This window comes from Patiria miniata, unplaced genomic scaffold, assembly GCF_015706575.1.
Source record: "Patiria miniata isolate m_02_andy unplaced genomic scaffold, ASM1570657v1 HiC_scaffold_15, whole genome shotgun sequence".
NCBI classification, from domain to species: Eukaryota; Metazoa; Echinodermata; class Asteroidea; order Valvatida; family Asterinidae; genus Patiria; species Patiria miniata.
This window is the reverse complement of record NW_024037053.1, coordinates 2,323,386-2,339,840: the sequence shown is the minus strand read 5'-3', so window position 1 is coordinate 2,339,840 and position 16,455 is coordinate 2,323,386. Positions and strand designations below refer to the sequence as shown.

Sequence of the window (16,455 nt, the reverse complement as noted above, 5' to 3'; positions counted from 1 at the left end):
ATGATTAAAATTGACGCACTCGCTGACCAGAGACCGACTTATTTTTTTTTTGGCCTTATTGGAATTTTTTTACTCGCCCCTGTAGCATTTTTAAAAAATTTGTTTAAACAGTTCAATCAGACATGCATTTGTACGGTCATAGACATGAGAACATTTTCCAACACGTAGTAAACCATGTTGACGTAAAACAAAAAGACTTTTTAGCACCTAGTGTCGAAAATTTGACAATTAAGAGATTTTGCTTGAACGCTACTTCAAATTTTTAAGCTCTGGCAGGAGCTTCTACAAGTCACTTGGTGGTCTGTCTGTCTGTCTGTCTGTCTGTCTGTCTGTCGTTAGTAGTTCTTTTTTTTTTTATTCGGCAAAGCACGCGCAAGTGTTGACATGACGCACACACGCGCGTGGTTGCTAGAATTCGTCTGTTCAGTGTGCGACATCGCATAGCTGCAATCGGCTCAGTGAGAACGTGTCTCGGATGCTGAATTCAGGCCCAATTCAAAACATGACTCAGCAAAATTCGATTTGAATTCGAGATCCTAGAATATCCTTTTCTTGGAATACATAGCATTCACTGAGCTGAAACTTCATCAGGTTAGTTGTTCAGCACCCTTCTTTAGATTTTGAGCACTTATGTTGCTTCAAACGAAGATAATGCACACATTACAAATGATGGATGTTACCTTTAAAGGGAATATACAACATTTGCAAACATCGAAAATAAAACTACCAAGTTTTTAAGAAATACCTTATTAGGATGTTGGTAAATGAGAGTCTAAAGCATCCTGTAAAATTATGGCACCTGGTGTGAAGTCATTTTCAAGAAAATGGTATTTTTGTATACATTTCCAACGGTGGTCGGCCGACCACCGTTGGAAAAAACCTAACTATATTTCAACGACTGCTCCAAATTTACCTTTTTTCAGTCCAAATTTTGTTTGCTATTCGTTACATGTTCGTGAACGGGTGCAGGCCAGCTAGACTAGTTCCCTTACCTTACAATTTTCTGGCAACTATAAATTGATCCATTTCATCTTTAGTGGAGTCAGGGAACCAGACTACTTGAACAATTTTTTTTTTTTTTGGTTTTTCCGGCATTTTCGAACATAAAACTTCAAACATGTCAGTGTAACAATATTTGATCTATTATACTAACCCCTCAAATACTCCATTTCTGAAAATTACAGCAAAAGCCAATGATGTACATTCCCTTTAAGGGACAATAAAATATCTAAACAATTTCTCACCTCCTGACACCCGGCACCATCGCTCCGGAGCATTTTTCCGTTCTGACAGAGACAGGTCCTTCCGTCCGTGTCCAAGTAGGTCATAGGAGGGCAAACGCAAGTGAAATTGCCAGACGGGCTGGCTGGGGATGGCAGGCAGTAATGGGAACAGCCGGGAAAGACATCACAGTAGTTGACGACATCTGAGGATGGGGAAGATTGGCACATCACATTTCGGAAAAATAACAAAAAAAAAATGATTAAATGATAAATTTTGAAGCTAGTCCAGGACCAGAAACCAGACACTATTTGTTTGGGCTTTAAGTGTCTGTATGCAGTTTTAGCCACTTCTGACAAGTTCTACTGTTGGTCTATCACGAAACCTCAATGCAAGGGCGCAACTCTGTTGGGCCAAAACTTTAATGCGGAAGTTACGCAGCATTTCAGGCTGCGCAACATTTCACTCATGACACATTACACGCAAGTCAGATAGTGCTTAAGTCCACGACTTTGGCAATAAATTATGGCGAAACTTGGACAATCATTTTAGGTGGCGTAGAGACTAAAAGTGACAAATTTTTCCAGCAAATCAGGACTGTCGTGGAGCCCGTTATTGCACAACTTAATATCACGGTTGCTACAAGGCACTCACAACTTTATGTTTGAAGTAATGAGTTTCCATTTTACCTGTAACATTATTTTTAGAGTTGCCGAATGATTCTTATAAAAGTCGGACAAAATGATTTTCAAAATGGCGGGCTGAGGTGATCCAACGAACAAATTTACACACAAACAGTTGTCGTAAATGCTTATCTCGTCCAAGATATTTAAATTATTTAAAACGTTGCGCAGCTATGCCAAGTTTCGTGAAATCGATCGCAAGTTTATTGTGCAGCTGTGCAACAAATTTGTTGTGTAACTTTTCATTTTGGGCGGGGCGCTGTGGTCCAATGGTTACGGTGTTTGACTCGTGTGCCGTTATACATGAGTTCGAATCCTGACCGTGGGAACATGGTGCTTGTGCTCTTGAGCAAGGCACTTTACCATTATTGCTTCGTCCTTCGGATGGGACGTAAAGCCGTAGGTCCCGTGTGTTGTGTAACACTTGTCGCTAAGAGAAGGGGTTTGCCCCGGTGTTTCTGGCAGTGGCAGCAATTATGTGCCGCAGCACCTAGCAAAAAAGGTGCTACATAATGGGTCTCATATGTTCACATACTTCATTTACCTGTCTTTGGTTGCATTCTCCCCAGCGCTTTGCATCCTCTGGCAAAAGGCGCTATATAAATACAGTTATTATTATTAACTCTTATGCATGGTGCAAGCTGCACAATTTTTTCGTGAAATCGGCTGCAGATATTCCAATCAATAAATGTTAGCATTGCTTACCATGAAACTCTTCTGGGAGCTGTCGGACCGGGGACATGAACATAGGTTGCTCTGGGAGATAAATTTCCTTTGTAATTTCCCCGGTGAACTTGTTAGCGGATGACAACCTATGCAACTGCCAGTCATTCCAATAAACTTGATCCTGTAGAAATATAAGGTCTTCAAAATTTGTTGCCAACATTTCAGCGAGCTGCTTACCGTAATTTTCGGAATATAAGCCGCGGCTTATACGTTGATTTTGCCCATAAAAATGTTTACTGCGGCTTATACACAGGGCGGCTTATACGCCGAGCCTTGAAGAATAAAAATGAAATTCACATGTGTATTTAATGTACTGGTATAAGAAGAGATGTGTTGCTGAAATGAATTATCAATTAAGAAAGTCATTAACGAACCGAAACCACGTGCCACGTAAAGGTGCCGAGCGGTAAGAAGTACGGTGAAAGCTGTCTTCGATCGACGCTTGCATGCAACAAGCCGTACGTGATTCTAGTGCTGCTGCATGCAGCATGCTTTCCCCAGCGGACCACACCATTTGAGGTAATATAGGGGTGAACTATCTTGGAAACAACATTTCCGCTGTTTAAAAAAAGAAAAAAGACGACTAATACTTTTTATGGTGTCCGAAACATTTCTTTATTCGATAATCAGTTGTTCAACGTCACAATATAATTTTTGTACTTGAAATGTATTCAAGAAACGATGTAAACCTCAAAACAGGGACTACATCACCCCTTACAAAATTAATGGATTCGTCCATGAAAATGGCAGCATCGTTTCGATTTCGACTATTTTCGAAGAAAGTTACGATCGAAACTTGAATACTGCTCGTTAGTAATCACAACAATTTGATAAGTTTTGAGATAAAAACAGACCTGTATATTTTTAGGACAAAACAAATCAGCATCTGTTGCCACAAAGCAAGATTTGTACGTAGCGCTCCAGTCAGACAACACACGCAATGGGGGAAAATCACGGGACCGGACGGGGCAGCCAGCAGCAATTCCCGGTGTTTATTTCTCATCATCAATTTCCACATTTGTTTGTGAGAGTATCGATTGTAAATGATTTGATACAACTGTTGTGGCCCTTTTTATAGCTTCTGTAGTGTAAATGGAACTGGTTCAGAGCATTTTGGCTAGAATTTGGAGGCCTTACAAAATTGAAACCGCTGCCGTCGGTGCGGCTTATACGCCGGTGCGGCTTATACGCCGACTTCAAATCTTAATTTGCAGATTTGAGTGCTGCAACTTATACGCCGCGCGGCTTATATTCCGAAAATTACGGTACATGCCCTTCGTCCCAACGTGAAAACGCTGACGACACGAAACGAAACAGTGAAAATCTTTGCAATTGTAATTTAAAGAGATTTTCTTTGGGTAATCTCGTACAACTTCAGAATGGAAAATCTGGTTCTTGAATTTCAAAATGTTGGAATTGCATGGTTTTGACAACAAGTTTAACGCAATATTTTTAATCTCTGTAACAACCTCATAGATGACGACACCAAAAGGATGTCTGATGACGTCAGGGTTGTCATGGATGAGAACGCGCCGTCCGTCCCCATCAAAGCCGACGTACTCCATGTGGTCAAGCTTACTGTCCACCCAGTAGACCCGTCGGGCCTCGTAGTCCAGCGCCAGACCGTTAGGCCAGACAATGTTGGTGTTGACCAGTTGGGTCGGCTGGGAGCCGTCCAGGCCAGCCTTGCCGATCATTGGGGTCTCTCCCCAGTCAGTCCAGTACATGAACCTGCCCCAAAGCCAAAAGTCCAAAAGCACTTAAGGATATGCCAGCAGTGATTATTCCAGGTGAAAATTCGAATTCAAACCAGTTGAAACCAGTTTAACTCTTTCAACTGGTTTCAACTGGTACAAGTTCAACTTGTTTTGAGCATGTTTGAACTGGTAAAAGTGGCTTTTGGACCAGTTCAACCAGTTCAAACCAGTCACCAATTCACAGCTGGACTGGAATTTTCTCTCTATCCAGTTGTTTAATGAATATCTGGTTCGTTAGTGTGACATCACCTCCAGCACTTTCTGCACGATTGGAACCGGAAGTTAACGCAGCTCGAGCGTTTGCAGCCAATGGGTGCTGGTAATCAGTGGAGCGCGCACGTGTATGACATTTTTACTAACGAAGCGGAAGGGCGATTCCCAATACAGTGCACCACCAAGAGGTTGCCAGGGAGAGTCCACTTTTGGCAGTGCATTGTGGGAGACGGTCGACAAATTCACCAGCGCGGGACTCTTAAAATAAAAATCAGTTCAAAAACAAAGGCTTACCCATCCTAAAGTATTCCATGCACAGAAATCTTACAAACGGAAGTGGATACTTTCCAAACAGTGGTTTCACTTTCAGCTTTGGCATAATCTTCCACACCAAAATAGGAGAACTTTGACGCACTTGAAACAAATGAACTCGCTCCAACTGCTTCACTTTTACAAGCAGAAAATTGGCCAGACGATGAGTCTGAATCCAAAAATCTGACCTAAAAATCACAGAAACCGCAGCCAATGAAAAAGCCGAGGACCCACCTTTCCTTAGGATCCACAGCGACACCTCTTGGAATGCCCAGTCCACTTAGTATGACAGTGGCAGGAAGCCTTCCATCAAACGGTACCGCTAAGATAGCTTGTCCGTCCGTACTGACAAAGTACAAGTTCTTGTATATCCAGTCGTATGCCATCCCTTCTAAGGACCCGGTACTCGAGGCCACGATGGTGCGGTTGAAGATTTCAAGGTCGCGCCCGAAAAAGCCATCACTGGTGTCATATCTGTCATGGATTGGGTCAAGAAATATTCACAAGTTTAAGGTTAGTGGAGTCCCCTAACGTGGCGCACTTTGATGTTTCCTTCGTCTTTTCTCCTGCGGTGTTGCCAAATGTCTTTGTTGACAAACTTCAAATTCCTGAATAATGTTGCTGTTGAACCTTTGTGAAAAATTTCAGTGTCGTGAAATTTAGTCCCAAATTCACAAACGGTGGCGTCCGCAAAATTTGACCAAATTTTGGCCGAATGTTCCCTATCGCGACATCTTACCACTTGACCACCGAGCTTACGGGATTGGTTGATTGGTTCGAATCTGATGTACATAGCAGCGGGTACCGCATTTAACTATTCATAAGATGGCATGTGCTGAGTATACAGTGTTTATACATCAACGCAAAAATTCCATCTTATGAATAGTTAAATTGCTATGTACATCACAATTGAACCAGCCAACCCATCCCGTGTTAAGCTTGGTGGTCGAGTGGTAAGATGTCTGTACTAGAAAGCAGGAGATCGGGATTTGGGCCCCACGCAAGTGATTTTTTTTCCAATTTTCACTCGGGAGGCAACACAGTGAGCATACATTGTTTATACATGAAGAGCAAAACCTAATATTGATTTACAAGCTTGTCAAAAAATTATTTAATTTGGGGTGCATTTTCGACGGGTGCATTGTGCACTTCAAATTAAAATTGGAAAATCATGCGAAAATGTACAAAAACTTTGTAGCGGGTGCATAAACTCAAGATTTGCGAACAGGAATTTCTGGTGTTTGATGAAATTTTACTTTCTGTTAAATGCAAGAGACATTTTGCACTGACAGGCAAACAAAAACTCTTACCTTTCAACGGTTCTCCTCATGGGATCACCTACGAACAAGTATTGGGACTCGAAATCAAAGACGACACTAACTACGTCCTCCCAATCCCCATCGCCTTCAATTTCACTAACTGTATCAAACAGTGTATCAACCGACATTAGCGCATCACGTTTTGCAATCAGCATCTGTAACAACAATGAATGAATTTCAATAAAATCTTTGGGAAAGCATTGAATATTTCAGGTGGAGTTTGACCCCTTAAACATTTATGCAATGAAAATGACATCCTAATCCCCCCCATTGTTGTCCTCCCCCAAATTTTTATCTAAAGGATTAACTCACAACAATCCAAATTTGCACCAAAAAATGCAATGACAAGAAGTGAGTTAAGATATTTGCCGAGTCTGAGATGTACACTTGGAAGAGGACCTTAATTTAGGGATTAAGATTTTGCTGAAGTAGCCAAGCCCAGCCTAACCCCAGTCAGGCTCAGCCCAGCTCAACTTGGCCTGACCCAGCCTGCTTGGTCCTGCCCTGCCCTGCCCAGTCCAGTTAGCCCATCCTAGCTCAGCCAAATCAAGTCAAGCCCCGGCCAGCCCTGCACAGTCCAGCCAAGATCAGCCCATCATAGCCCTACCCAGCCCTATCAAGCCCAGTCAAACCCAATCCATCCTAGCCCAGCCCTATCAAGCCCAGCACTATATGCAGCCCAACCCGGCCCAATCTAGCCCATCCCAACCCAGTCCTGTCGTCCAGTCCAGCCCAGCTCTATCAAGCCCAGCCCAACCCATCCTAGCCCAGCCCTATCAAGCCCAGCCCAACAAAGTCCAGTCCAGTCCAGCCCAACCCATCCTAGCCCAGCCCCATCAATCCCAGTCCAACCCATCGTAGCCCAGCCCTATCAAGCCCAGCCCAGCCCAACCCATTGTAGCACAGCCCTGTCAAGCCAACTCCAGCCCAACACATCCCAGCCCAGCCCTATTAAGCCCATCCCAGCCCAGCCAAGCCAAACCCATCATAGCACAGGCCTATCAAGCCCAGTCCAGCCCAACACATCCTAGCCCAGCCCTATCAAGCCCATCCCAGCCCAGCCAAGCCAAGCCAAACCCATCGTAAGACAGCCCTATCAAGCCCAGTCCAGCCCAGCCCAACCCATCCTAGCCCAGCTCTATCAAGCTCGGCCAGCCCATCCCATCCCAGCTCAACCCATCGTAGCCCAGCCCTATCAAACCTATCCCAACCCAGCCCAGTCCAGCCCAACCCATCCCAGCCAAGCCCAACCCATCGTAGCCCAGCCCTATCAAACCTATCCCAACCCAGCCCAGTCCAGCCCAACCCATCCCAGCCAAGCCCAACCCATCGTAGCCCAGCCCTATCAAACCCATCCCAACCCAGCCCAGTCCAGCCCAACCCATCCCAGCCAAGCCCAACCCATCGTAGCCCAGTCCTATCAAAGCCATCCCAACCCAGCCCAGTCCAGCCCAACTCATCGTAGCCCAGCCCAGACGATCCCAACCAAGTCCATCCCAGCCCAGCCCAGCCCAACCATATGTACATTACCCTAGGTCTTGTTGGGTAGGCCTTTGTACAGGTTCGTCCGTCAGGCTGAAGAACGTAGTAATATGAACAAACACACTGTGCTCTGCTCAACAAATTCACGCACTCCACCCCAGGGCAAGGGATGGGATCAGTTGCACTACACCAGTCGGGGGCTGATTCTGGGGATGAGGAACACAAGCAGCAGTATTGTAGTTGAGACAATCACAAATCCATCACAAGTCCAGTCACAAGTCCATCACAAGTGGAGTGCTGTGGCCTCGTGGTTAAGGGTACTGGATTCGTGGTCTGCGGGTAAAGCTGCAGGTTGTGGGTTCAAGCCCAACCTAAGGTCATGGTGCGTGTGCCCTTGGGCAAGGCACTTTGTCACTCATTGCTTCTCTCCACCCAGGAGTAAATGGGTACCTGTGAGGGCAGAGATGGTTATTGTGATTGAATAAGCTTGCTTGCGCCTAACAGGCAGCATCGAGCTGTATACTCCCCAGGGAGCTGAGATGGTATTTGGAATGTTTAATTGGCCCAATGATCAGGGGTAATAATAACACTGTTAGCGCTGTGATTTAGTTTACTAATAAGAGCGCTCTTAAATGCCCATTATTATTATGATGTCCAGGCGCAAGTAACATTGGATAATAATAAACAAAGAAATGCCTTTATCGAAGTTTATTTTGAATAGATTGCGAGTGAAATTGGGACTGGCTTGGATGACTCTTGATGGACTCGTGAGTACTTGCAACAACTTGTGATGGACTCGACTACAACATTAACAAGCAGCATATTACAAGATATCAAAGGTATATCAAGTATTTGTGATGTGGTATGTCCATATCAGGCACATTTGGGCAAGAAGTCAATTCTGAGTTATTGCAGTAAGGCCAAAAAAAAATTAAGTCGGTCTCTGGTCAGCACGCGCGTCGATTTTAATCATGCGCGTCGATCTTTTTTTCTCCAAAATGTTCCGCGGTAGCTCCAACAGCGCCCTCTATTTCCGCACCTCCTCAATTTTTTTTAGCAAAGAGCACCAAGGAATGGGAAATTGCACCAAGGCAAATGATCGAAAGCACCAAGGCAAATTATGGAGGACACCAATGTACATGAGAACACCAAAAAAGCAAAATAGTACCCCACCTTGTCTGTACAATCCAAGCTTGAAAAAAAAAAAAAAAAAAGAGAGAGAAAAAAAAAAAGCCGCGAGGCCGCGTCAATTCCGGAACTTTGGTCTGACCAGAGACCAAATGTTTTTTTTTTTGGCCTAATAGTAAAATATATACCTTGCTATTTAAAACGCCGCTTTGCGTTTTAAATTGGATACTCCAAAGCAAAATAAATACATTTAGAAATCAGACCGTCCAAAATGTCACGCTGAATTTACGTCATTTCAGAACAAAATCTTGAACAAAGTGTTACTTAGTGAAATGACATGCCTCTCTAAAAATGTTGTGACAAATACTTCGTCAATGAAATTTCAGTTTGAAAATTTTACAGAACATTGTTAACAAGTGTATCACAACAAATTGTCAAAAAAAAATCCCAAAATTGCACCCCCAAGGTCATTTTGCAGCTTTTTTTAAATTCATAGCTCTGCTCAATTCTGCCAAGTTTTGACATACTGCGTCACATTTCAAATTGTGATGGCATCCCACAAAATGAGTCTTAAGGACCTTTCACTTTCATCATGCATTTCTACAGAGAAAGGGCATATATTCAGTTCCTCATTTTGTTATATGACAGAGTTAACAATCGGATGATTGCGGTCATTGTGTAGGTAAAAATGCCAAAAAAATGTCTACAGTACGAAATTGGTACGAAAGAATCTGTAACTCAAAAGGGTCTTACAACTACTTTTTTTGAAAGTCTCCATTTGTTTATTTCACAAGTGATGTATCGTGTGCACAAAGTCCATAGACGATACGTCACTTCGTGGTGCACCTGACGATATACTAGGTATGGGCAAGTAGTGGATTTTTAAGCTCGAGCACTCGCAAAGAAATTACTCATGAGAAGACGAGTCAAGTACTCGCGAGTAGTTAACTGAAATCTCCCCCCAAAAAGCAGAAAAATGGCACATACGTTAGTATGATAGGAAGTATCTACTAGCAAATAACGTACAAGTCACACCACATTCTTCAGCACTGTACGATGTTTTGGGTTGTTTACTTGTGATTTTTTTTTTTGACGGAATGGAATCCTAGGGAGAGAGAGGTGGAGGGAGTAATTCCCTGTTTGCAGGGGACGTATTAAGCCGTGAATCCTATACCCTAAATTGCTACTCGCGAGTAACTGCTTCTACTCGCACAAGGACGAGTACTCAAGCAGATGAAAAAGCACAAGTAGAACAATGAGTAGCATAAACTACTCGCGAGTTCTCCAGTAATCGAGTTTCTCGCCCAGCGTTATTATTAACATCCAAATGTATCAAAATCCCCTAAAAAAACAAACAGCAGACAAACAAGTGACTAAAATTCGCTCTTTTCACACTTCCGCCATGGGCATGCATAGCCTCGATCTGGCAACTTTACACAATAAATATAGCCGGTTCAGTGATTCCCGTGTCGGAAAAGCCCGGTTCATACTTGGCGCGAAAGCGAAAGCGAATGCCAATTGTGACGTCATGGCAAGTATTCGCGCTGCGAATTCGTAAAAGTTGAACACATTTCAACTCGGGTGAATTTCGCAGCGAATGTTTCATGACGTCGAATTTTCTTCGCATCCGCATTCACGTGGAGTATGAACCGGGCTTAAAGTTGCCAGATCGAGGCTGTGCATGCCCAATGGCGGAGCATGAAAAGAGCGTATGTGGCTCTGCACTGCAAGGAAGTAAAAATCAATGTTGTTTATACTGTGAACATTTTAAAGTCTAGATGCATACCACAATTGACCTCATCCTCGTAGCCATCGAGGATATCGCCATAGTGATAACCACAGTCGCCTGGTACCCTGTCACAGCGCTGGTATAATGGTATGCAGGCTCCCGAGTCACACTGCCAACCCCAGTCACCGCAGCCCCCGTCGCATTCTTCGTCCGAGCCGTCGGTGCAGTGGGCTTGCCCGTCGCAGGTGCGCGTCAGTGGAATGCACAGGCCGTCCGTCTTGCACTGGAACTCACTGCGTTCACAAATTGGCCTCTGTGGAACAGATGAAAATAATAGTGCTGCAGCCGAACCGTTGAACCAAACTAAAAATAGCCAAACATGGCCTTCCAAACCGAACCGAACCGAACCAAACTGAACCGAAATAGTTGGTTCGGAAGTTCGGCAAGTTTTTTTTTGTTTTTGATAGTGCTAGAAATGCTAATGCTTGCAATGAAAGGGCACAATTAAAGGTAGAGTCCATCATTTGCAGCCATCCGAAAAGTAACTGGCGTAATCATTGTTGAAAAACAAACTTGGTTGAAAGATAGTAAGGGAACTAAACTCCCTGTGAAATTATTCTTTCTGGGAAGCTGTCATTTTGAAGTAATCAACGAAAGAAGGCATTTCCAATGGTGATTCTTAAGAAGCACCGTAGGAAAATTTAAATTAGTAGTTCGTTTTGTTATTCAGCGCAGCGCGCACAAGGTTTGGAACGACGCACACGCGCGCACGGTTGTTATAATTCGTCGGATCAGTGCGCTACGTCGCGTATAGCTGCAATTCAAAACAATACAAAACATGATTCAGTAACTTTTGATTTGAAATTGAGATCTTAGAATGCTGTTTTTCTCGGAATACACAGCTGAAGCTTAGCTGAAACTTCATCAGGTTAGTTGCTCAGTATCCTTCATTAGATTTTGAACTCTTTTGTTGCTTCAAACGAACAAAATGCACAAATTACAAATGATGGACTATAGCTTTAAAGCACACGGATGATTGAATTTACCGTGTTCACAAGTCACTGCATTCACATTCATTGTCTGGTGGGCTAAGTTCCACGATTGTCCGTCTTCGGTGTGCATAATCCGTGGAGACCACGTGTACATGATGCGTGTACATCGAGCATGGTAAGTAAAATCACTGCATCATTCAATGACACGACCCCACAAAAAGACAGAGCGCATGCGTGCAGGCTAGAGGGGCTACTGGTATTGCTCACGATGAGCAATATTGCACGTATTGGGGAAACCCCTTTTGGATTTTCTAAATGCTGAATTACACAAAGACTTTTGTTGTGCTTTTTGTAACATGCCGACTTGAGCAAGATGGCGACTTATAAAAGCCGACTTACGGCAAGATCCGGCAAATATGCAAGTATGTACAGTCGAGTCTCGTTAATACAAACTTGTTCGGACCTAGCGAAATTGTTTGTTATATCAGAATATTGTATTAAGAGGAATATCAGTCCCATTCATTGTGCACATACGTGCACAGTCGGGACCAAGGCTTTATGTTTGTTATAACCAGAATTTGTATTAACAGAGTTTGTACTAACGAGAGTCGACTGTATATATGCTTTTCAATGTACATTGTAATGTACTTCCGAACCCGAACCGAACCGATGTTAAAAAAAAAAAAAAATTCCAAACCGCAACTGAATCGAACCAAACCTGGAGTACCAGTTTCAGCACTAGAAAAAAAAGCTGGAATATGTAGATGAAACCTTTCGTAGATTGGCTCTGTGTTTTGAGTCAAGTCATTCTAAGGCCAACCTCGTTGAATACTCTAATACTCAAACTGGCAAAAAGCTTTTCGAAAATTTTCGGTTGATGATCAAATATTTTAAATATTGGATATATTCGGGACAGCTCGAGTTGGTCTCTTTGCAGTGGGATAAGTTTAGTCTATCCTTACCGTCTCGCAGCTCCTGCCGTCTCTGAGAAGTCGCGTCCCGTCCAGACAGAGACAGGTCCGGCTGTCGGCGTCTAGGTGGGCTGTTAGGGGACAGGCACAGGTGCGGTTGGATTGGCTGGACGGGGAGGGAAGGCAGAGATGGGAACAGCCGTGGTGCCCTTCGCAGTGGTTGACGACGTCTAGAGCACAAAATAATACAAAATTGCGAGGTCTTTACGACAGGCATTCTGCACACAAGTTACCCCCCAGTGGGAAAAATATGACAATGAGTGCGGACTATTAATTTAACCCTAAAAGGGCCGTGGGGGTGGGGGGGGGGGGCGGAATCTGCCCCCCCTCGCCTTTTTCCACGATAGCCTTGAAGAATTTTTTTTCGCGACCCGAGCTGTTATGGCTTTTAACCTCGAGCCTTGCGCATCTTTTGATACCAAAAATATAAGAATCAACCACGGGTTGCCACGCAGCGAAAATTTTCTGGCGCTATGCGCCATGAAAACTGAATTTTCCCATATACGTCGTGTACACAGAGCAGGATTGCCATTCATACATATGAATAATTAATTAGCCATAATTCCAAAACCCTTTGACCTACAGTCATGAAATTTCTTGGGTATGTTCATGATGAGTTCCTCTATGCATGTATCGAGTTTCAAAATTTTTCTTCACTCGATGGCCGAGATCTTAGGGGATCCCCCCCCCCTCCCCCGGCTGAGAGATGGTCAAAATAACCCGGCCCTTTTAGGGTTAAGGACCCTTGAGCACCATAATAATAACAATAATAATAATTTGGGAGGCTAAATCATCCTTACTCGCAGCTGAGAAGCTGAATTGCGAAGGATGCGGCTACAACGTGGTCTAGCTGCTGGCATGTAGAGACGCCTATGGCAGCCGCCATACAACCACGGAGCACAGCCTAAGATCGAAAGTGTTTGATTTTTCTGAAGGGAGGAAATGCTAAACTAAGTGTATTCATATCGGTCATTGGATGCCCAAGCACTGACCAAAATTAAAACATGTATCTTAAAGGGAAAATACAACATTTGCAAACATCAAAAAATAAAACTACCAAATCATTTTGAAATACCTTGCTGGACTGTTAGTGAATGACAGTGTAAAGCATCCTGTAAAATCATGGCACCTGGTATACTCTCATTTTCAAGAAAAGTGGTATTTTTGTATCAATTTCCAACGCTGATCGGCCGATCAGCGTTGGAAAACACTGGCTTTTTTTCAAATACTGGCCCCAGTTGACCATCGCACTTGTTTGCAATCGATTACACAAGTATGAACGGGTACAAGCCAGCTAGACTGGTTCCCTGACCTTACAATTCCCCAATATATGTAAACGGCTCTGTTTCTTCTTAAATGGAGTCAGGGAACCAGACTACAGGAAAATGATTGTTTTTGTTAGTTTTTATAGCATTTTCGAACCCAAAACCTCAAAAAAGTCAGTGTAACTATATTTGCTATATATTTCCAAAACCCCCCAATTCCACCCATTTCTGGAAATTACAGCAAAAGCAAATGATGTATATTCCCTTTAAGACAACACTAATGCTGATTATGGAAGTACTCACTTTCAAATCCTCGCAGGTACTGTCTGACAATGGACATGAACATAGTTTGAACATTCAGGGCCGTCAATTTGGCAACCTCCCCGGTGAACTTGTTGGCATAGGCCAGACTCTGGGTCGTCCAGTCAGCCCAGAAGACTAGGTCCTGTTCAGATACGACAACCACAAATTCAAACCCAACATTATACACATTGATTGAATGAACTGGGATTTGAAATTAGCACAAAATGGTGATTGTAAACGCAGATTTCTTTGGTTAGCAGAGCCATCAAATTGATCAATTCCATGGACAAGAACTAATTGGAGAAAAGGGGGGGGGGTAGTTGAGGGTGGGGATGGGGTGGGGTGGGGAGTTAGCATTTTTGTAATATCAAGGGAGGTATTTTAGGGACTAAGTTATAAATAAGTTACTATATTATAAATATTTACCCTAAATTAATATCTGGAGTCTGCGCTCTAAACTTGCAGCGGCTTCTTCTGGACTCCTGGTTGTTCGTCAAACTTCTCTTGGTTTGGTCGATGATAACTATTTACAGGCGTATATATACAAAAACTAGTGTGTCCTTCCACGGGAACAGTCACTGTAAGGAGCAAACACTACCTAATGGTTCCTATTCCCGTATCCGGACACATATGGCATAAAAATGGCGACTGATGGAACTGTAGAGTAGACGACTATATAAAACACTGCTAAGTCTCTATACACAGCGAAGGAGTGGGGTGGTGAAAGCATGTGCCTGGTTTATATACCGACGCGTAGAATGGAATGCCCTGCCCTGCCCTGCCCTGCCCTGCCCAGTCAAAAGAACTGAACACAATGGGCAATAGCACACAAAAATGCCTTGGCCACTAGGGCAGAACTCAGAACAAAAAAGGACTTAACTGACTTTTTATTTCTTCGGCCAGGACTGCACATAATATATACAGCTGCTGTAGGAATTTCACTACAGTATCATAACTGATTAAACGGACAAACACACATGCAGCCCGTGGGCTCATTGTTATGTAAATGAACCTTGGAATTCATGTCACACAGTGACCTATGATGTCATGGAGTACAAATGTATGGAGCACCTACTGGGCAATATTACAATTTCAACTGTCTCAATGTGTAATGAAACTAATATTAAAATTTCCATGAAGTACTAATTAAAGAAAACACTGTGAGAGTAAGTGTACAGACCTCGTGAATCGCGATACCGAAAGGGTGCTTCATCAAGAGGTTATCATGGATGAGAATGCGCCGTCCGTCCCCATCAAAGCCGATGTACTCCATGCGGTCAAGCCTACTGTCCACCCAGTAGACCCGTCGGGCCTCATAGTCCAGCGCCAGACCATTAGGCCAGACAATGCTGCTGTTGACCAGTTGGGTGGGCTGGGAGCCGTCCAGGCCAGCCTTGCCGATCATTGGGGAGTCTCCCCAGTCAGTCCAGTACATGAACCTGCCCAAAAAAACACAACATTTTGGCTGAGTGTCACCGTGGCACACCTGTTTACAAAACGGGATGTTGTGGTCATGTGATGCCGACTTGGAGCACAAGTACCCCTTCAACAGCCAGAAAAGGTGAGTTGGGGGAGACCTAGACTGGTTCCCGGTCCGTTCACTGCGTATTTCCCATGATCCAAAGTTATTGGGGGGGCGGGGATTAGTCTGGGAGACCCATTGCAAGTTAAATTCGAACATTTTCGAGCCTGACGCTAACGCGTGAAGACGCTGTGGCTGAGCTTCGTGCACATTCAGGATAATTAAGTCGTGCGTACTTCGCACGCGAACCAGTACGGTACGCACACGCGGTGTCCCGTCCAAGTGGCTCTTTGGTAAAAACGCGCCCTCTTTTGTTGGCGCACGGAGCCCACAGTGTTGACAAGTACTGTTTAATGTGGGCGAACTAACAAATGTTTAGGTGTTTGTTTTGCCTGTTGGCATGACGTCACAGGTGGTATGACGTCACAGGTCACACGATCTGGAGTGGTGTTTGTTATAGTACATGGTGAGTCAAAAAAAGCTGAACCCAAACCCCCAAAATTTATTTCATATTTACAAAAATATGTAGCATCAAAAATAATAATGACTGGAAAGCCAACTTCATAAGCTACTTTTAGATGAAAAAAATTCTGGAATTGCTCAATCCATTCAATGAGTAGCACCATTTAAACTCAATGACCCTAAAACCTGATTTCGTCCAAAAAAAGCAACTGATTGTATATTCTGACTGTTTGGGACAACAAAGAAAATGACACAAAATACTTATTTCAAAAACTGTCAACAACTGTAGTACACAATCCTGGTCAGGCAAACAATGATAAATGAAATCCACTTCTTGTAAAAGACGGGCCTTCAAAAGGACTTTGTGGAA

The 16,455-nt window shown here is 43.6% G+C and overlaps 1 protein-coding gene across 3 annotated transcripts in view; it reads right to left on the bottom strand.

Annotated features, from left to right (window-relative positions):
* The window catches only part of LOC119722386 (low-density lipoprotein receptor-related protein 4-like), a 56,054-nt gene that overhangs the window by 2,154 nt on the left and 37,445 nt on the right, over positions 1-16,455 (bottom strand). For all 3 annotated transcript variants that reach the window (XM_038192463.1, XM_038192464.1, XM_038192465.1), the window contains 10 exons: positions 15,282-15,540; positions 14,102-14,243; positions 12,525-12,703; positions 10,628-10,883; positions 7,762-7,919; positions 6,223-6,386; positions 5,147-5,386; positions 4,100-4,361; positions 2,610-2,751; positions 1,245-1,426 (listed from right to left, as the gene is read on the bottom strand). In XM_038192463.1, coding sequence (XP_038048391.1) covers positions 1,245-1,426; positions 2,610-2,751; positions 4,100-4,361; positions 5,147-5,386; positions 6,223-6,386; positions 7,762-7,919; positions 10,628-10,883; positions 12,525-12,703; positions 14,102-14,243; positions 15,282-15,540 — 1,984 coding nt within the window. The remainder of the gene's footprint in view (positions 1-1,244; positions 1,427-2,609; positions 2,752-4,099; positions 4,362-5,146; positions 5,387-6,222; positions 6,387-7,761; positions 7,920-10,627; positions 10,884-12,524; positions 12,704-14,101; positions 14,244-15,281; positions 15,541-16,455) is intronic.